We start from the raw sequence: 22,032 nt of genomic DNA on the forward strand, positions 1-22,032 counted from the left end.
TAGGCATCAGGTAAGCCATATTTAGGAGAAAGGATGAGAGGGAGGCCAGCTTCGGGTCTGGGCCACAGGGAGACCTGCACCACTGTCGTCTTCACACAGGTTAACTGGGAAGACAAAGCAGCTCTGGCTAAGCTGGTGGCAGCCATTAGGACCAATTACAATGACAGATATGATGAGATCCCCTGCCACTAGGGAAGCAACGTCCTGCATCCAAAGTCGATGGCTTGCGTCGCCAAACTGGAAAAGGCAAAAACTAAAGGGCCACCAAACTAGGCTGAGTGGACACTGTTGAATTTTCTGTACATAAAAGTAATAAAAAGTTCTCTTTCAAAAAAAAAAAAAAGAAAGAAAGGATGAGAGGGACAGGTGTGACTTCAATCACAAGACGCAAAATTTCCACATTATGTTGCTTTATTTACAGTAGTCCTTGATTTGAGAAATTGCCCCAAAATTCTAGATAAGAAAAGTTTAGGACAGAGCGTTCAGAAAATGAATGGGAAGATTTTGCATCATCTCAATTTTATGAGTGGTATCTTAAAGCTCATAGGATTTGGTCCTTTAATGCCATTGCCACCTTGGAAAGGCCTTGTGGTGTCCGAAATACCATTGCCTTAAGTCATTCAGGACCAGCAGACACTACCGCAACAAATTGTTCTTTGGGGCCCTAATTCCTGATTTAGGTTAGTCCCTGACTTCTCATATTCTCTCTCCAATCCAGTTTTGATTTCACCAGTGATATCAATTGCCTAATACCTGATTGGGTCAATCTCCTGAAATTGCTTTAGCCTTGCCATCTCTGGTTTGGCATCAAGTTTGAAAGTTCAAGCAGCCCTCTTCTGCCCCCTTCTGTCACAAGTCTGCATGTGCACAGCTGGGCCCTGGTAATTTAGTCCTAGTTTTACTGTGAGAGCAAAAGACCACAAAATGTATCCACTTAAGTTCCCTTAGCAAGGTAGTAGCTGATTGAAAAACTGGGGAGAATAAGACTTCATTCAAAGCTTGGTGAAAGAGTCCATTCAGTGAAGGGCCCAGGGCTAGTCATGTGTGTGATGCCTCCCTATACTGACATAGAAGAGGAAAATGTTCTGCTTTTTATATTAGACATTTGAGAAGAAAATGAACATCAAAATAAACATTGGTGGCTAACAATTCCTTGTATCTCTACTTTGCTATGAAATGCTTGAGTTATTTTCGTGGGAAGAGTGATGTCAACATGAGTTACATTTCTTTAAGGGGAAAAACATACTAAAAAATGAGATTCTCTTTTTCCCTATTAATTAAAGTTCTTCCCTAGCAATTAAAGCTAGTAGATGTTGTCTGCCATACATATGTGAGTGCATGCACTCGCTCCCTCTCTCTTAAAAAAAATAATAAAGCTATAGGAAAGATATCATCCAAATTTAAAATTCTGATTAGATTTAAACAGCAGCCACTGTACAAAAGGAAGATTTTGAAGATGATGACAGTTAAATTATACTCATCAATAAAAATAACCTTGACAAAGACTTGATTTTGGCTGAACTTTAATTGGAGGTTTATATCAATTACAAGGTAAGAAATCTTCTACTTCTTCTAATGCTGTCCCACAGAGAGAAGTTGACAACAAAAAAAGACATCCTATCCTATTTTAGTTAATCTTACCAGTAAAGACGATGGGCTATCTGGATGCTTTGCAATGAACGGTGCAATAGGAATTGTACCAGAGGACTTTCAAGGTTCCATTCAAACTTGACAGCCTGAAGTAAGAGATATAATTAATTTACTCTTCTTAGTAACAAAATTCTAGCAAAATACAAAGGGACTTAAGAGGCTTATGAAAAGACAAAGGAAAACAGCATAAACATTTTAACAAAATGTTAAAATTATATTTGATATTTGATTATATTTGATATATTATTATAAGATAACCTTATTAGCTGGTGTATAATAACATAGCACACACATCACAATTTGGATTTGTTAGTCTTTTTCTTATTTATGCTTTAGTATCACAGGATAATAAATGAGGGCAGATGGTTGGTGGAGTTCAACCATGCCTAGGAGGAGAATCCTGGCACACACAAAAATACATAGTATGATTAGTGTCCTAGATATAAAAATGGCATTATTAAATAGTAGATACTTCTTTTCTTTGTGGAATGAAATTAATGCACATTCAAAGCCTTAACTGAAATCACCAACTGATACATCACTATTACCCTGCAGAATCTGAAACTTTACTTAGAGGTTTCAGAGCTGATTGGTGCCAGCCTAGCTCACCCCTCCCCAAATCCTTTCCCTCATTGTCTCTGAACAGCTCTTTAGGATTTTCTAGGATACCTAACCTGGTGGAACATACAGACAGTAATGGCAGCTCCTGATATCCTCATGGACCTAATTCAGATTAGGTACTCTGCAGGGGCTTCACTGTCCTCAGGAAGTACCTGGGCCCCATTATCATCCCAGAAATATAAATATATATGAAAATGAAAACCAGGCTCTCTTCATAAAAATTTCCATCCCTGTTTAAGAGGCAAAACTTCTATTTATTTGCTCAATAGCCATTTAAGTCACACACATACACACATACACACACACGCACGCACACACACGGAGTTTAAGCCAGGTTTTATACCACAGTACAGACAACAGACAAAAGTGGGCACAACACGCATTCACATACACACCTGAAGAAATACTTCAATATGCTGACCATACTCAAGGATGGGAAAGTTTATGAATTCCTAAGGTATAAGAGTGCCAAAGATGATTTCAGCAAATTTGCATAAACTCTTAATGCTGTCTGAATGTATAAAGACCATAATGTATATTCTCTTAAGTTGCAGCCATGGCTTGCTTTCACTTACTTGCTAATACTGGGCTGACCAGGTCATAAGTTGGGTTGATGCCCTAATAGCATATCATATGAGCACATAAGCAAGAGAGAGATGTCTTAGAATTTACTTCCATGCTTGTCTTTTTAGCTTTCTTTTTAGATTTCCCCATTATTTCTTCTTGATTAACTACTTGTTGCTCTTAAATTGCTTCACTTCTTTCCAAACTCCCTACATCACTCTGTGCACTGGCATAATTTCCCCCTAAGTCCTACCTCACCATCTAGTAGGCAGGCAATATTTCTGGTGTACACTGCATTATTATGAACTGTTCTTGGAACCCACCCACACAGTGTTGACTTGTGGTTTGCCATAACCTCTGGGTCTGTGTCTTAATTGCTTTCTGGCTATGAACAATATGTTCTGTTTTTGTTATGGTCTTAGAGTCCTGTCTTATTTCTTTAATACATCCTGCATAATTCTAATAATATAATACATAACAAAATAACATATTTCAAGAAAATAATCAATAGGGTAGGATTTTTTGCATTTCAAAAGTTTTTATGTGTTTAAAGTTTTAAAGTTGGGAAGAACATAGAAGTTTAAGGGAAAATTCTATAATAAATGTTTTGAAAATTCTTCTCAGTTTTATTTATTTTTGAGTCATTTCTCTCCATCTCAAAACATTTTATAATCTTCATTTTTAATTAGGGAGTCGTTGCAACACTTCCTAATTTTACTTCTGTGTATTTGCTTTGTTGGATTTTGTGTACACCTTGTCATATGAATTTGGATTTGCAGATATATGGCTCTCAGCGATTTTCCTGGTGCCAAGTGTATTGCTTATTTATTCCAGACTGCTGTTTTCAAATGGGCTTAGTATATATAAAATTTTGTAAAAACTTACTTTTTTGATTTAGGTTAGCTAGAGCATGCTGCCAATACTCATGAATCATGAGATGAATAGTGTTCCTACAAGTCTGATTAATTTTTATTTTCACTACACTATCCTGATAAGTACAGAAAAATCACAACTATAAAAACTGGTAAGAGTAACTATATGGTATAGCTATTTCTGAACCAGCTTTCGCTTTAGGAGTCCTTTGGAGAAATGCATATTCCATGTGCAAAGCAATATGGTATTCCAGTCACTGATAGGGGTTTCCCCCATTAGCCTCAAAGTTCTCTGTCCTAGGGGCACTTGGGTAGCTCAGTTGGTTAAGAGGTTAAGTGTCTGACTTCAGCTCATGTCATGGATCCGAGCCCCACATCAGGCTCTGTGCTCAGTGGGGAGTCTGCTTCTCCATCTGCTCCTTCCCCCTCCACCCCTCTTGTGCTCTTTCTCTCTCTCTCAAATAAACAGAAACTTTTTAAAAAAAGTTCTCAGTTCAAAAACTGAGGCACCTGGCATTTAAAATAGCTTGTAATTACAACCTGACCTTTCAGGTAAGAAAACATCGGAGTTAAAAAACAAAACAAAAAACGAAAAACATAAAGACCACTCTATTAGAACTACCTATTCAGTCCTCATTACATAGTCAATTTGGGAAAACAATATTATTTGTAGTTTGGATATTCAATCATTTACATGGTCATTTGCAAGGTGTATGGCTGTTTATGTTTCAAAATATTCAGACTAAATCAGTGTTTGCTCATATATCTATATTTTATTTATTTGGCCACATTATTGTGATATTTAATGTTGTGGCTAAAATGCAGTATCTGTTGGCAGAATTCAGGTATTATCTTACAAAACCTCTTTTATAGATTTATAATCAATGTTAGAATGTTCTAAGGGAAAGGCAAGAAACACATATATTATGAGGAGCTGCCTAGCAAAAGACTATTTTCTAAATAACATTAATTTAACTTTAATTGTTCTACATAGTTAGGTGAAAAGATTTTATCACCAGCATTTCTATTTTTTCCCCCAATTCTAAATAATAATAATTTAAAAAAATGTCCCCTTTGGCTCTTAGAGACCTTTTTTGTAACTACCAGTTTGGGCTAAAGAATGTCTATGTTACCCAAGTTGACACATGAGCTATAATTTAGTCCCTGGCTTGCCAAATTACGGTACCACTTTAGGTAGCCTACTGTTGACTATTGGAAACTCTTTTTAAAGGATTATTAAGTTAAAATTCTAGAATCCTTTGGAAACTCTGCTGTTCTTACCTGAACTAGCTGTGGGAGATGTTCCAGTAGTTCATCATTCAAGAGGTTGTCTAATTGTTGAACTGCCACTTTACGAATTTCTTGATCTGGAAAACTAATACAAAATAATTATATCTATTAAGCGATTAATGGTATGGAGTAATCCATGAGAAATGTCAGGGAGAAGAGAGAATGAATTCCATCCCTGGCACAGAAGATCAAATCATAATCTCACTATCAATTAAGATGATTATTAGCACCAAATTATTATTTTTCCACATTCTGTACTCTCATGTGGACTGCAATAAAAAGTCTTTTCAACTCGATTTTGGAAACTTGGGTTTAAGTCAGAAATTACGAGCTTGTCGATAAAGGATTGTAGGATATCTAAAATCTTTTCTAAAGTGTATGGAAATCTTGGCTTATTATTTAGCCGTGCATTTGTTAAGTAAATTATTACCAGCTAGAGACCTGATGGTTTATATGATTAAAAGTAGGATATAATATATTTAAAGGCGTTTTGGACAGATCGTAATGAAAAACCAGAAATCTAACAAAAAAATAATTTAATAAAACTAAATCTTACCAGGATATGAAGGTCTTGAGGGTAATTGTGCCTTATTCATTTTTGGATTGCATATGTCTGTTTTAAGATTTAGCACCCATTAGACATTTAATAAATGTTTGTTACTGAACTAAATTTATGAAAGTATTTAGCATTTGAATATCTATCCCCAAAACAATTAATTCTCAAATGGGCTCTTCAGGCTGCCATCATCTTGTTCCACCAGAAGAATTAGATTCAATTATCTCCAAGCTCCTGGGAAGTGCCTAGAGATAACTTTCAGCACCACACCGTTTTGACATGCTTTTGACATACTGCTTTGACATTATTAGATATAACTGGGGCTTTTGTAAGAACAATTAATTTTAAATAAACAAGTTTTCAGAAAATGTTGATATGCATAATTTAAAACTTGAAGGAACTACTTATAGTAACTGAAACTGATTAAAAAACAAGGAAATAAATAAACAAAAGTCAAAAATCCTTTTGCATGGAAACAAACTGAATGCTTTTAACCAATCAGGTGAGAGCTCTCTTAATACTAAGGAGGTCAGGAAACTTTAAAGTCTTTAATGTCCAGTCTCTTCAGCATATCAGGTTACTGAAGGGTGAAATGAATTCTATGCAGTTACAGTGAAAAGGAAAACTGGTATTACTCAGTATCTCTCAACTGTCTTTGATAGCAGTTTGAAATGTAATGCTTAAATGTAATGTTTTACATATTTTTTAAATTAAACTGAGCATTTTAATTGCAACAAAAATTTCACTTCCTTGGTTAGTCACTCAAAACCCTTATTTCTGACCAGTGAATACTTTTCCAATAATTTTCTCCCTTGAACAATCTAGCAGTAAGACCTGGTAAGAAAACTACAGTCCAGACACATCTCCTGAAGTACCGCTAAAATCAGAAGATCCCAGCATAGCATCAAGCACAGGTGGAGAGCAGAAAGGGTGCAATAAAAATGCAAAGCTAGAAGAAGGTCAACTTGTTTTAGCGCAGAGACTACTTTCTCCTAACTAAATGTGATTGATTCTAATTTATTGCTCTCAATTACTAAGCCATTTATCTGAAGCCTGTAGACATCAAGGTCAGTTTGAGGACAGTTTCAAGTCTTAGAGGGAATAGTTACTTGGAACATTTTCCTGCCTAAGTGATGACTTAAGTCGGATACTAGTCACCCATGTTTTATTTTGTGCTTATTTTATCTTATTGATATGAATGACAACAGAGAAAGAAAATAGAAACAAACATCACAATAAAACAAAACTCTTTGGTGAACACTATACCTCTAATTATGTATTTATTTCCAAATACTAGAATGTAAACTCCATGAAAGCAGAAAATTTTTGCCTGTTTTGTTCATGGATGTGTCCCAGATGCCTCCAGATTTGTGAATATGCTCTACACATATGTTTGCAGAATGTCTAAACTGAATTATCTTTCCACCTAAAACATCTCTACTGCTAGACTTTCCTCTTTTGGTCTGTGTTATTATATTTCTCCAATAATGTAGGTCTAAAATTTTGAGTCATATTTTCCCCCTCTTTTGCCCTCTTCATTGATCTGTCCCCCCCTTTCCCATCTGGCAAAATTCAATTCATCTTTGAAGTCAAAACTCAAGGACCAATTTACTTGGGAAGCTGTTCCAGCTACTTGGTAGCCCCCTGTAGAATTTATCTCAGCCTTCTCAGTGGGATTCTATACTATGTACTTGGTTGAAGGCAGGCTCATTCATTATGAATCCCTGATACAAGCACAGCTGAATAATAAGTTCTTAGTAGTCTCTTATCTTTATATCTAATCAGTTGCCAAGTTCAGTTAGTTTTTTTCATCCTAATGGTACTCTAGCATTATGCCTGTTTTTAGTTTCTTCTGCAACTAGCTAGTCTAGGCCATAATTATCTCATGCTGGTACTAACATTTTTCATAGTAATACCTTACAAATTTCCCTAAATTATTTCTAAATTCATTTCTCATAAAACATGAAATGGTTTTCTATTTCCAATGTACCTCTCTTAGGCCCATACTGTTTATCTAGATAGCCAAGGCTAGATGAACACCAGATTTTTCTCTTAGCGTAATACTGAATAAACTGCTTTGGCTTACTGGTTATTTTCTTCTGAAAATGTCATGTGCATTCTCACCTTTGTGAGCTCTGTTACCCCCACTTGGAAGAACTTCTCTTTTCTTGTTAAATTTCCAGTCTTACTTCAAAATGTGGATCAAATCCTCTTTTGTTTTTTAAAGATTTTATTTATTTTTTTGAGAGAGAGAGAGACAGCACGAGAGGGAAGAGGGTCAGAGGGAGAAGCAGACTCCCCGCTAAGCAGGGACCCGATGCGGGACTCGATCCTAGGATTCCGAAATCATGACCTGAGCCGAAGGCAGTCGCTCAACCAACTGCACCACCCAGGCGCCTGTGAATCGAATCTTCTTAAAGGTGACTATCCCAATCTTTACTAATCACGTCTCTGAACTCCAAGGGCATTGACTGGCTGACTCCATTGGGCAATTAAGATATGCTAGTGTTTATTAGAATTTATCATTTTTTATATATATCATTCTTCAACTAGTGAATAAATCAACTGAAGAATTGTTCTATCTTTTTTTTTTAATTCTTAGGATTTAGCACCATGCTCTGTACATATTAGGTCACTAATAAAAAGGGATTGATCGTGATGATAATAATGAGAAAAATCATACTATTGAGCCCATTTTATTTCTTGCTGCGCTCTGAAATAATTTATATTGGTAGCAATAGATTTAACTCAAAAATACCATTTATGTAAGTCCAGGTTTTTAAAATTTGTTTCCTCTGTGGGGCGCCTGGGTGGCTCAGTTGGTGAAGCGACTGCCTTCGGCCCAGGTCATGATCCTGGAGTCCCGGGATCGAGTCCCACATCGGGCTCCCTGCTCAGTGGGGATGCTGCTTCTCCCTCTGACCCTCTCCCCTCTCATGCTCTCTCTCACTTTCTCTCTCTCTCAAATAAATAAATAAAATCTTTAAAAAAAATAAAAAAAATAAAATTTGTTTCCTCTGTCAAAAGGGTGAGAGAAAAACAAATCTGAAGGTAATAAAAAAGAAGGATGTATTATTTTTTTTCAGACTCCTTCAGGAATAGGAGAACAAACATTAGTTACATCTGTACAGCCCAAAAGAAAAATTATATACTTGTATTAATATGTGAAACTGTTAGGAAGAACATTTTTACACATTAATGGAAAGGAATGGATCTTTTTATTCACTACTCTTACATGAAGTTTAGGAAGAAATTGGAAGAGAAATTGCTAAGAGACTAACCACATGACATCCTGAGATGTGACTAAGGCCTAACAACAGTAAAGCATACCCAAATATAACTCTCATTTGATTATTTTAGGAAGAGTTGGCCACATTAAGAGAGACGTTGGCAGTGTTAGTGAAGCTCCTGGGAAATGTGTCCCTTCATACATATGGCAATATATAGCAACATGTATTTTTAAAAAATCTTTAAAATTTGATTATTCCTTGATCTAATGATCTACTTCTGGGAATTTATCCTAAAAAGATAATCAGAGATATATGTGAGGATATATGTAATTGCAAATAACATAAACGTCTAAAATTCAAATTAAATAAGCTATGACCATATAATAGAATACATGCAGTCTAAAAATATTAAAAGAATATTAAGTGACATGAAAATATAATGAAAAATATATGCAGTATAATACCATTTAAAAATGTGCATATTTTTCCATAAGCTTGACAAAAAGATGAGAATATTAAAAATATTAATAATAAATATCTGAGTGATAATATCATGGATGATTTTAGTTTTCTTTTTTAAGCTTAATTTTTAAAGTTTTTCCAACTTTCTATATGAAAGTTTCATTGGTTACTAAAATATAATGATTTTAAAAAGTAAGGCTCATATAACTAATTATGAATATATATGAATAAGTGCAACTTCATTACCAGCACTAGAAAAAAGCTCCAAATCATATGTCCCTTTAAGAATAAACATCATTGTGTAAAAGAACAAGTATTATATTTTTTTGGTTGACTTAAAATTTTCTTTTAGCATAATAGGTCCAAATAGGGATCTCTGCCACTGGAGAAATTCTGCTTAATACCTTTCTAGGGCCCTGAATGCAGGCAAAGATCAACGGACAAACACGTTCCACAAATCTTGGCATTTCTTCCCTGTGATGTTGTCTGAAATTGTTTAAACATTCTCTTGGGATATAGTTATTGGCATTTCATGCTCAGTAATGCATTCCTCAATGAGGTGAGTGCTACCCATATTTTCTGAATGTCATGTGATATTTACAGACTGAAATGTCATATGTGGCAGAAGAACTGCAACCTATTTCAAATTTTCCACAAGCCAGGTTTTGTACTTTCCAGTGACCTGACTTGCTTGAAAAATAAATATAATTCCTGCCAATAATAAACCAGGAGCCACTCTCTAGTGATTTTGCTAATCTTGGGACTACTAATTACTAGAGGCATGGGCATTATACCTTGAGTCTGTGGAAGAAATGAAAGTATCATTAGAAGATTCATTAGGCTGATATTATCGAGGACCTCATTTACTTAAATTCATAAGAAGCTTTCTTATAATCATTCAGAAAATAAATCATTTATAATGTAATAAATGGCACTCTATCGGATTTGAGATATTAAAAAGATACAAGGTCAGTAAAATTCTATGACTTGTTGGAGAGAAGATCATGTAAGGTGAGGAAATTTTATTTATTATGAATTTTTAAAATTAGGTGTAGCAAGAGTTCATGTGAAATAATCACTTCTTTAAGGTTATTTATCATTTTAATTGTCCATTTAAGTAACTTTAGGTTATTAATTTACTTTCCAAGCATGTCTGAATAGAGAGCAAAACCAATTTGGGTCAAAAGCAAAACATTACACTGGCTTACTATTCAGTTTTATATGAGTTTCATGAGCAGTGATTCTTATCTATGCAGGCCTTAGTTTCCTCTAATTTGAGCTAACAATTAGTCTTTGGCATCTGTAAAAAGACATAGTACCACAGCTAAGATAAATATAACTCTGTACAATAATTTTTAAGGAATTATTTAAAAATTGCATATAGTTTTTTGTCCAATAAGTTCATTTAGACACAAAGAAAAAACTCCTTGAAGACTAGAGTTGTAAAAGTTAATAAAAGGAAACTAAAGACATGTGGCTAAAAAACTCAAAGGTGAAAAAATTAAGTAAAATGAAAGCAACTTCAAGATAAACATTTTCAAAGGAACTTTAGTGAAATATCAACTCTGTATTTTGCCAACAGTGTAAACGCAAAATTTATGGTTAAGCAGAGGATTAAGATGGAATAGTAATCCTTACCTGGGCAGGAAAGGAAGAGTATCAAGTATTTAGATAACTCTTTAGCTGAATGTAGAAGTAGGAACTGCCCAGTGTTTAAGTTGCTGTGCAACAGAGGTTCTCCTATTTTTGGTCTTAAGACCCTTTTAACACTCTTAAAAATTATGGAAGATTCCAAAGAATTTTTGTTTATGTGAGTTATATCTATCAAGAATTGCCATATTAGAAACAAACCCAGGACATTTAAGAAATATTTATCAATTCATTTAAGATAACATCAATTACCCCATTACATGTTAACATGAACAATATATTCCTATGAAAAACAGATATATTTTCAAAAACAAAGAAAATATTTAGAGAGAAGAATGATACTTTTTTAGATTTTTACAAGTATCTATAATGTCTGGCTTAATAGAAGACAACTAGATTCCCCTATCTCTTTCTGTATTAAATCTGATGCAATACTGCATGTCTGAAAACACTCTACACCCATAAGTGAGTACATGTGACAGAGGCAAGTGACATATTAGAGTTATTATGGAAATAGTCTAGACCTTGCAACACCCCTATTAGCATCGTGGGGACTGCAAACCTAGTTTTGAGAATGTAGTTTTGACATGTGTTATTGTTGTGGGGCCATACATTAAGGAATCTGCACTTGTGGTCTGTTTTGAAGACAGCAGCCATCAACTTATCTTTTCCCTGAATGACAAACTGGCTTTGAAATCACAGACCAACGCTCAGATTTGGGGATCATCATTCCTCTTCTCTCCCCTCAATCATTTACAACTCTTCTCAGAGGACGAAAGGAACATCACCAAGGATCCAGACAACCTTCAACAGGGCCAGTGGCATCATGGAATGAAATTTCAACAGAAAAATACACCTTTCAACTTCTTCCACTTGACTTGTTTTTTGGTCATTTCTATTCCTTTCTTATTTTCTCCCCATATCATCGTTTTTCTCTTTTGTTCTTCTTTCTCTAGTTTGAAAAATGATACAGGGTCAATATCTTACTCAAAAAACTTTGAAGTGATGGGTAAAAGCCAAATGCAATGTAACAAATGTCAACCCTTAAGAAAGGCAACTTTGGGTAAAATGAAAAGCAAAGAAATTTGAGATCAAATTTAAGTGTTAGAGAACTGTCAGACTTTGGAATACACAGTAAGAATTCATGCAGAATGCCATGAGGCTATTCATAGTTAAAAGCCCCAATGTCAAGTTAGAATTAGAAAACTATCAGAAGTGCAGAACAGTTTCTCCAGCAGGTTTTGAGTCTGATGACACACTCAGCATCAGCTTGGAAGAAAAATGTCAACGAATATATTTGTTACTTTTCTAGTACTAAAAATGATGAGATATGACAGAAGAAATTTCTTTCTAGGGGAAGTAGGGAATAAGGATTCTTTAAGATGATTGTAAACCTCTACCCACTGAATAATTCATGTTCTTTCAAGGATTTTCACATGTTTACAGAATATTAGAACTCAAGGAAACTTGGAGACCTGGATCAATCTCCTGATTGTACAGATGAAAAAACTAAAAGTCAGAGAGTTTGAGCTGTTTGCCCAAGGCCATCTGTTGGTGGCACTGAAACTAGAATCCAAATATCCAAAATACTAGGCCAAGAGGCTTTCTGTAGTACTTCTAGGAAGGCCTTTTTCTCTTTTGACTAAATATTATCATAGAGACTTATATGAAATCCACAAGATGAGCTTGAATGTATTATTTATTTTATGGCATTCTAAATGATCAATAGAGACATAATAGTAATATAATTTGTCTAATTGGACTAGGACATTGGTCCAGTGATAACCCAGTAGAAATAAGAATGATCCAAAGAGATATTAGGAACTGTGCAGAGATATTTCTTGATGGATAGCCCATGGATTTGCATATAGAAATTGAGAATTAACTATATATTTATGGTATTAATTAGACTTATTCATAATTAAAGAGTTAAAGTTACTGATTTTGTTCTTCTATATGATTACACTTTGACTTTACATACAGACAAGCTTAGAAAGGCACCACATAAAGCAAGTGGTATACTGGAGGCACCACATAGAAATTTTGTGTGTTTTTTTTTTTTTAATTTTATTTATTTGTTTGAGAGAAAGAGAGCATGAGCAGGGGGAAGGGGCAGAGGGGAGGGAAAAGCTGACTTCCCTCCAAGCAGGGATCCCAATGAGAGGCTCAATCTTGGGACCCTGGGATCATGACCTGAGCTGAAGGCAGATGCCTAACCAACTGAGCCACCCAGGTGCCCCAGAAATTTTGTGTTTGGATGGATTCAACATTACATGCAAAAGCAGCATGACGTTATGAAAAAGAATAAGGGGTTTTGGGTTTAAATATGAAGGGTCTTCTTTTCCCATCTTACACTTTCTCTCTAAGCAAATTTATCTATACCCTTAACTTAATTCCCATCTTTCTGTGGATGATTTCCAAATTGGGATCTCTAGCTTAGATTTCTTCCTTGAACCATCACCAGCCATCTCAAGTACATGTCAAAGCCAACCTACCCCAACTTGAATGGCAGGGTTCTTCTTCTAAAATCTATTTGTTACCCAGAGTGTCCATCTTAGTGGATGTTTCTATTTTCCACTCACTTGCATTATACAGAAACCTAGAAGTTATCTTTGACACCCTCCTTTTTCACTGTCCTTCCTCATTCAATCCTGTCACTTTTACTCTTAAATGTTCTGATTCTGTTCATTTTATTTCATTACCACTACCACACTTCTAAGGCTTCTTTCCTATCTTCTGACACTTAGACTACTTCCATAGCTTCCTAACTGTCCCTCATTTACTTTTGCTTCTCTCACCAAATATATGCTTCACTCAGAAGCCAGAATGATCTTTAAAAGACGCAATTTTGTGCATTATGCTAGTTCTAGTGCTAAATGAAGTACCTTACATGAGTAAGCCATCAGTAAATTCCATTGAGTAAATGAATAGACAAATGGGCTTTCAATTTCTTCATCTGTAAAATGGGGATCAGTAAAATGGAGGAAATTGTAAATGTTGGTAATAATATTAAAGAGGTTGTTTTATAGAACAAATCATATAATATATTATGAAAGTGCTTTGCAAGCTATGTCATTATTCAATTGTGAAATATTTATCATATAAATTTTAACAAGTGAATTTAACTTATTTAAGCTTAATTGAAATAAAATTATCAATTTATCCATTTTTATAGTTTGGCATTAAAAAAATCTGAAAACTCTAAACTCAATATAATTATGATGAAGAAGATAATAATGATAAAGATGATTGGTAGAATTTTATTGAGTACTCTCATAAGTACTTTATCCCATAAGGCACATAATGTTATTACCCCCATTTTATAGATAAGGAAGTTTGTCCAACGTTATTCAAATAATAAATGGAAGAGTCAGATATGTCTGATTTCAAAACTTATGCTGTCAACTGTGAAATTTGGAAGCAACTCCAAAAATCCTCTAAAAGTGCACACAGACAAGATATACACCTTTGGGTTTATGCTAGTCTACATTTCTCATTCTCAGTATATCAGAAGAGTATCGACTCTTCCTTCATAGACAATATTGAAACTTCCACATTTTTCTCTTCCATATTCATATTTATCTATAACTGCATTCATATTTTTCCTTGCCTCCCACCCGAGATGAAGAAGTTACTCTCTTCCTTTCCTTGGAAAAAATTCCCAATTGTACTTTTGTTCCAGGCTATTGGCTGTTAAAACCTTCTCATTGTGCCACTTCAACATCCCTCTACTTTCTGATATTCCCTTCATGCATCATTCTTCATGTCAATTTGTAAACATGCTTGAAGTTTTTCTATTTGAACAAGCATACCAACCCCAAACTTCAAAGCCTTTACCATCAATCCTATTTCAAAAGGCACAATTTATTTATTTCTCTCTATTTCCTCTTTAGGATCTTGAAATATGGCATCCAACTTTACTGCATTATTATAATTGTCTCATGAATACCATCAGTGACTGCTCTAGTTTCAATCCATTGATTTAAGACTTACTTCTACTTCATACCTCTCCAAAACCTTTTTTAAAAAATTTATTTGTTTAAGAAAGAGGGAGAGAGAGAGTGTGTGGGAGAGAGAGTGCAGGGGGGGGGGCACAGAGAGAGAATCTCAAGCAGACTCCACACTGAGAACAGAGCCTAACACAGGGTTCCATCTCAGGACCCTGAGATCATGATCTGAGCTGAAACCAAGAGTCCGACACTTAACCAACTGAGCCACCCAGGTGCCCCTTTTGAAAACCTTTTTTATGAATTCTAAATTACCACTCCTTTGTCCATCTCCTCTGACCTCTTGGTCACTCTTCCTACTGCCTTTCCTGACTTTGTTTGCTCTATACTGCTCTTAAAATGTTGCTACTCTCCAGGTTCCATCTTATGCCCCTTTCTAACTTCCTCTACGTATATACACACAGTACCTCTACTTCTATGGCTTCAGTTACTACCTTCAAGCCAATAATTCACATATTATTTTTCAAGCTTTGGTTTCTCTACTAGGCTTCAGGTCTGAATATACAACTGCATACTGGTCTTCTCCTTCTAGATGCCCCACAGGTTTTTAATTATGCAACATTCCAAAATAGAACTCTCTATCTTACATCACCCAAATTTTCTCTTTCTTCTATAAATCTTGTTTTAATTAATGATATAGTTTTCTATCATTTACCCAAAACAGAAAGCTCAAAGTCTTCCTTATCTCTTCTCTTTTTTTAACTTTCCTCTGAAATGTTTCTCAGATCTGCTCTGTGGATCTCTACTATTTTCAGGCCCAGACAATTTTTCAAATGGACTATTTCAATACCTGACATCTATCTAAAATCCTTCCTCTCATTTTCTTTCTTTAGTCCATCCTTCACAATGATGTCAGCATTATTCTTGTATAACATAAATCTGATAGTATGACTCCCATTCTTAACAAAATTCCATGGGCTGCAGAAATGAGTCCGTAGTAACTACCTGGCTCATGAGACCTAAAACATCCTAAACTGACCTATCCTTTTCAGTCTTGTCTCACAGTACAGTTCCCTTCTATTATGATATTAAATTACTCACTATTCTCTGAACCTCTATAACTATGCACACGCTAGTCTTTCTTCTTGAAATGCCATTTCCTCTCTTCTCCACTCAGGAAATTACTATGAATATTTCAACTCAAAATTCAATTCCTTTGTGAAGATTTCCTTACCTTCTCAGAAAGAATCTGTCTCCTTCTCCTTTGGGCATATATAGCACTTAATACTTTGGTTATAGTACGGAATATATTGTGGGGTGATCTTTAGCATTAGTCTTTTTCTCTAAATTGTTTTTTAGAGATAGTCACTATGACGTATTGCTCAGTCTCTTTGATTCATTGCATGTCAATTTCCATGTACACATACTGTGTTCAATATATAAATGGGAAAGATACAACAACATCCATCACTTAATTATTTAGTCTAATGTGGAAGTTATAACTGTCTCCTTTTCCATATTCCATGCTACCTACTTACAATGCTAGTCAAAAATGTCTTTAGTGTAGGGTTGCCTGGGTGGCTCAGTTGTTAAGCGTCTGCCTTCGGCTCAGGTCATGATCCCAGGGTCCTGGGATCAAGCCCCATATTGGGCTCCCTGCTCCGCGGGAGGCCTGCTCCTCCCCCCACCCCACTTCTCCCTCTCCCACTCCCCCTGCTTGTGTTCCCTCTGTTGCTGTATCTCTCTCTGTCAAATAAATAAATAAAATCTAAAAAAAAAAGTTGTAGAAACTTAAAAAAAAAGAATGTCTTTAGTGTAAATTAATCTCTACAATAAAAGATACAGTGGTTTCATGCAAACATGTTTTTGAAACATTTTTCCGAGGAAACTGATATTGGAAGTTAAGGCACTGCCTGTTAAGCATTGATCTTCTTCCTGCAAAATAATAATTTTACATCATGTAGGATGGCAATTTCTAGTACCTTGTCAAATTTTTATTTAAGCTTCTGATGTAATGCTCTGATGCCAGTTCAGAGTTGCTATTTTTAAATGAATACTTTCCTTGAACTGTCTTTTAATTCCTTGGGTAATTTCTGCTTGCTATTAGCAGTTGAATAGTTATGCCTGTGCATCAGAGTTCAAGAAAATAGCAGCCATCTGCCAAGAACCACAGACCTTAGCCCTTGTCTCTGGTATTCTGACAGCACTGCCTTCTCTAATGGAAATATCAGTACCCAGTGAGCACACTGTTGGCACTCAGTAGTGGAAATATTAACACCCCGTGCCCCACACTAGGTAAATTAAATCTCAACATGTCTCTTGCTAAAAATAAACCAAAAGGAGGTGGTGAATCTTTAGACTGGATTAAATAAACAGCAATATTAAAAATTCTCTGAGCTAGAAATGGAGCACACCAGTTCTCAAGAGGTTAAACCATTGGAAAAATAGACTATTCAAAGGAGAAAAAAATACAGATCTCTGAAGACCTTACTCTGACAACTCACTTAACAAGCACAAACTGTTTGTTCTCAGAAAAGTCAGCTTTTGAATTTGCAGAAGTTGAAAGGTTCATTTTTGGAAACAGCTTGTCCTCAAGTTTTTTAGTAGTTCAGTTAAAGAGAGTGGGAGTCATAGAATGAGTGCAATGGAAATATTTTAACCTTCCCAGTGACCTTCTTTGGTGCATGATAGGGAACTGTCCAATGTTCAAATAAATCAAATTTCTGCTAAGTTTCCTGAATGGTGCTTAATAAACAGCACTCTACTTTGAAACCAGTCCCTATAATTTCTAAAAATCTGATTGTTCAGAAAAAAAAGAAATTACACAGCGAAGTAGAAGCATCCAAGCATGATTAGATAGTTAAGTACTGCTATTTACTATAATAAGACCATTTTAAGATAGTTTTATTTACATATTTAATATGTAAATAGACTAGAGTATTTATGTAGAAAGGCTGTAAGCATTGCGGTTAAGATTTCAAGCTCTAAATCTCTGGATTTAACCTGAGCTCCTCAATTTACTAGCGTTCCATTGGGCAACTTAATCTCTGTAAGCTTCAGCTTCCTCACAGGTACAATTGGAATAATAATAGTATTTGCCTCATAAGGTTATTGTGACTCTTCAATTAGATAGTACTGAGGGTCACTAAGTAATAATTTGATCTTTATATTTAAAACATTGTGTCAAATAGATTTTCAGCATCTATTTAGGTAGAGAAGGCTCATTATAAGCAGAATCAGAGAATATTAAAGTCCGTCTAGTGAGTCTTTTCATTTTACAAGAAAGAAAACTAAGCAGTATTATAGGTTTTATTCTGACAAAGATTTTTATACTCTGAGCACAAGTGCAGGGTTAGGGACTCAGGATCCCAATAGAGCGTGGGCCTCATGGGGCGCCTCTACAGGTGTTTGCGGTGCATCAAGTATCTACTGCTTGGCTTCAACCTGATCTTTTGGCTGACCCAGTCAGCTGCCATTGCTTTTGGACTATGGTTTTGGTTTGGAGGCACCATGAAGGATTTATTATCAGAGGATGAGTCATTGCAGTATATCTACCTGGGGCTTTCTGTGCTGTTTGGAGCAGGAGCGCTAATAGCCATGGGCTTCTTCAGGTGTTAGGTAGCCATGAGGCAGTTTCAATGTGTGCTCAGCTTTTTCACCTGCCTACTTGTGATAATTGCTGCTGAAGTAACCATTGGAGTATTTGTTTTGATAGGCAAGGGTGTAGCTATATGACATGCTCAGACCACATATAAAGAGGCTTATTATAACTATTACCTTACAGATAGGGAAAAGGGAAATAGGACTCTCAGTATTTTCTACTCAACATTTCAGTGCTGTGAAACAAAAGGTCTGAACAGGTCCAATCCATATGCCCAAAGGAGCTTCTAGTACACAGACATTGTATTGATGAAATTGGGACCATAATCAGAGTTAAGCTTCAGGTCATCAGAATTTGTTGGTATTGGAATTGCAGGTCTCATGGTCTTTGGCATGATGTTCAACATGGTCCTTGGGTGTGCAATGAATGCTAGATGCATGAGATGTGATATGAAGCCACTTCTACATGAAAACTGCAAGATACAGCTTTCACATGGCTGTTGCAGGAGCAGTCTCCTAGCTCATTTTTAATATTCGAAGGACACTTAGGATCTAAAATAATCTGCTGTTAATTGTACATTTGCACATGTATGAAGGTTTGGCTCATTACTGATTTACCCCTTGAGTAAATGCCTACTGCCTATGTTGACTGAAAGTATATTCATGTGTGATCTGCATATTTCTGGTATATGCATTATATATAATGAAATCTGTTTGTGGGGAATTCCAGATTCTTGTTATGTAAGAGCAACAACCTATTTACCTCTGAAAAAAGATCAAAAAATTTTTATAACCTTTAAAAACTTGGGTATTCAAAAAAGATTTTCCTAAGAAATATTCCATAAACTTTATAAAAAGTATTAGTTGACACATTTAAATATCTTTAAAATAGACCAAGGAATATCTTAGTAAAACAATAATAATTTCCCTCCATAAAGCCAGTTTATGCTTTAGAAACTAGAAAGATGTTATATCATGTGGTGAAAAAATTAGGCTTTAGAAATATTATAGAGATATCCAAAATCTATAAAGAACTTATTAAACTCAACACCCAAAGAACAAATGATCCAATCAAGAAATGGGCAGAAGACATGAACAGACATTTTTCCAAAAAGACATTCGAATGGCCAACAGACACATGAAAAAGTGCTCAACATCGCTCGGCATCAGGGAAATCCAAATCAAAACCTCAATGAGATACCACCTCACACCAGTCAGAATGGCTACAATTAACAAGTCAGGAAACGACAGATGTTGGCGGGGATGTGGAGAAAGGGGAACCCTCCTACATTGTTGGTGGGAATGCAACCTGGTGCAGCCACCCTGGAAAACAGTATGGAAGTTCCTCAAGAAGTTGAAAATAGAGCTACCCTATGATCCAGCAATTTCACTACTGGTTATTTACCCCAAAGATACAAATGTAGGGATCTGAAGGGGTACATGCACCCTGATATTTATAGCAGCAATGTCCACAACAGCCAAACTATGGAAAGAGCCAAGATGTCCATTGACAGATGAATGGATAAAGAAGATGTGGTGTACACACACACACACACACACACACACACACACACACACACACACACTGGAATATTATGCAGCCATCAAAAGGAATGCAAATCTTGCCATTTGCAACAACGTGGATGGAAATGGAGGGTATGCTGAGCGAAATAAGTCAATCAGAGAAAGACATGTATCATATGACCTCACTGATATGAGGAATTCTTAATCTCAAGAAACAAACTGAGGGTTGCTGGAGTGGTGGGGCGTGGGAGGGATGGGGTGGCTGGGTGATAGACATTGGGGAGGGTATGTACTATAGTGAGCGCTGTGAATTGTGTAGGACTGTTGAATCACAGACCTGTACCTCTGAAACAAATAATACATTATATGTAAAAAAAAAAAAAAAGAAGAAGAAGAAGAAGATAGCAGAAAGGGAAGAATGAAGGGGGGAAATTGGAGGGGGAGACGAACCATGAGAGACTATGGACTCTGAGAAACAAACTGAGGGTTCTAGAGGGGAGGGGCATGGGGGGATGGGTTAGCCTGGTGATGGGTATTAAAGAGGGCACGTACTGCATGGAGCACTGGGTGTTATATGCAAACAATGAATCATGGAACACTACATCAAAAACTAATGATGTAATGTATGGTGATTAACATAACATAATAATAAAAAAAACTAGAAAAAAACTAATGATGTAATGTATGGTGATTAAGATAATAAAAAAATAAAAAAAATGAAATATTATAGAGATTCATACCTCTAGTTTTTACCTTTATAACTATTCTTTTAAGATTTAAATAGCTTTATTGAGACATAATTCAAATGCCATACAATTTACTTAAAGCGTACAATTCAATGGTATTTACCATGTTCCCAGAGTTGTTTAACTATAACTACAAAAAGAAACTTCATACCATTAACAATCAACCCCCTTTTTCCCCGACCTTCCCTAGACCTAGGCAACCACTAATCTACTTTTTGTATCTATAGATTTGCCAATTTTGGACATTTCTTATAAATGGAATCATACAATCTTTTGTGACTGGCTTCTTTCATTCAGCATAATGTTTTCAAGGCTTACTCATGTTGTAACATGTATTATTACTCATTCCTTTTTATTATATATCACATTGAATAATATCACATTGTATGGATAGGTCACATTTTATTTATCCATTCATTACTTGATGGTCATTTGGGTTGTTTCTCCTTTTTGGCTATTATAAATATTGCTTCTCTGAATATTCATGTGTGAGTTTTTGACTGAACATGTATTTTATCTTGGATATATACTTAAGAGTGGAATTGTTCAGTCATACAGTAACTCAATGTTTTATATTTAAGGAACTGAAAATTACTTTCCAGAGTGGTTACATCATTTTACATTCCCGCCCGCAATGCGTGAGTTTTGTAATTTCTTCACATCCTGGCCAATACTTGTCTTTTTGATTATAGTCATCCTAATGTGTGTGAAGTGGTATCTCATTGTGGTAGAAAAAGAAAACTTTCACCTCATTTTCTCTTCCAGAAGTTTTGGAAAGTACACTAATTTTAACATAAACCTAAGTAAATCAGTTTGAAAAGTCCTTTATGTCACTCTCTCTCCCCCACATTTCCCTTCTGTCAGGACCTTGAGAGAGAATTCAGAATTGAACTGGGCTCCACAATTCGTCTCTGATTCTGGAGATTGCAGACTTTCTTCATGGCATCAGTGAACTGATGCTTATCAAGACATTTAAAATAGCTCTTCTTGGCTTTTAATATAAAATAGAAGCCAAGGAAGAGCTGTTTCCCCAAACCAGAGCCAGCTTCCACACTTATTCCCACATGTTTCCCCCTAACTATGAGAAGACATCATTACTCCACCCCCAACTGCATCCCTGTGTATTTTATTCTGTGAGAAGTTCTGGAGAATATATAAGGGATACCTTTTTCCCTTTTATTCTTACCGTTATCATTGGCATATTTATTGTACATCTACCATAAGTGGGGCATTTTGTATCAAAGATATGGTCCCAATTATTAAGGACTTTTTTCTTTTGAGAGGGGTAAAGAGTAGAGAATTTTATTTTTCCCTATTTGT

General features: G+C 35.6%; 1 protein-coding gene and 1 pseudogene across 1 annotated transcript in view; one reads left to right on the top strand and one right to left on the bottom strand.

Moving 5' to 3' along the window:
• Window positions 1–22,032, bottom strand: part of PIK3C2G (phosphatidylinositol-4-phosphate 3-kinase catalytic subunit type 2 gamma) — a 364,908-nt gene that overhangs the window by 204,071 nt on the left and 138,805 nt on the right. The window contains exons 17-18 of the mRNA XM_025879676.2: window positions 4,989–5,082; window positions 1,642–1,736 (exon numbers count right to left, since the gene is read on the bottom strand). Of these exons, the coding sequence (XP_025735461.1) occupies window positions 1,642–1,736; window positions 4,989–5,082 (189 nt within the window). The remainder of the gene's footprint in view (window positions 1–1,641; window positions 1,737–4,988; window positions 5,083–22,032) is intronic.
• On the top strand, window positions 18,230–18,973 carry LOC112830010 (tetraspanin-2-like; annotated as a pseudogene).

Source organism: Callorhinus ursinus, unplaced genomic scaffold (genome assembly GCF_003265705.2).
Source record: "Callorhinus ursinus isolate GAN/ISIS: 27379988/994484 unplaced genomic scaffold, GSC_fseal_2.0 scaffold27, whole genome shotgun sequence".
Lineage (NCBI taxonomy): Eukaryota > Metazoa > Chordata > Mammalia > Carnivora > Otariidae > Callorhinus > Callorhinus ursinus.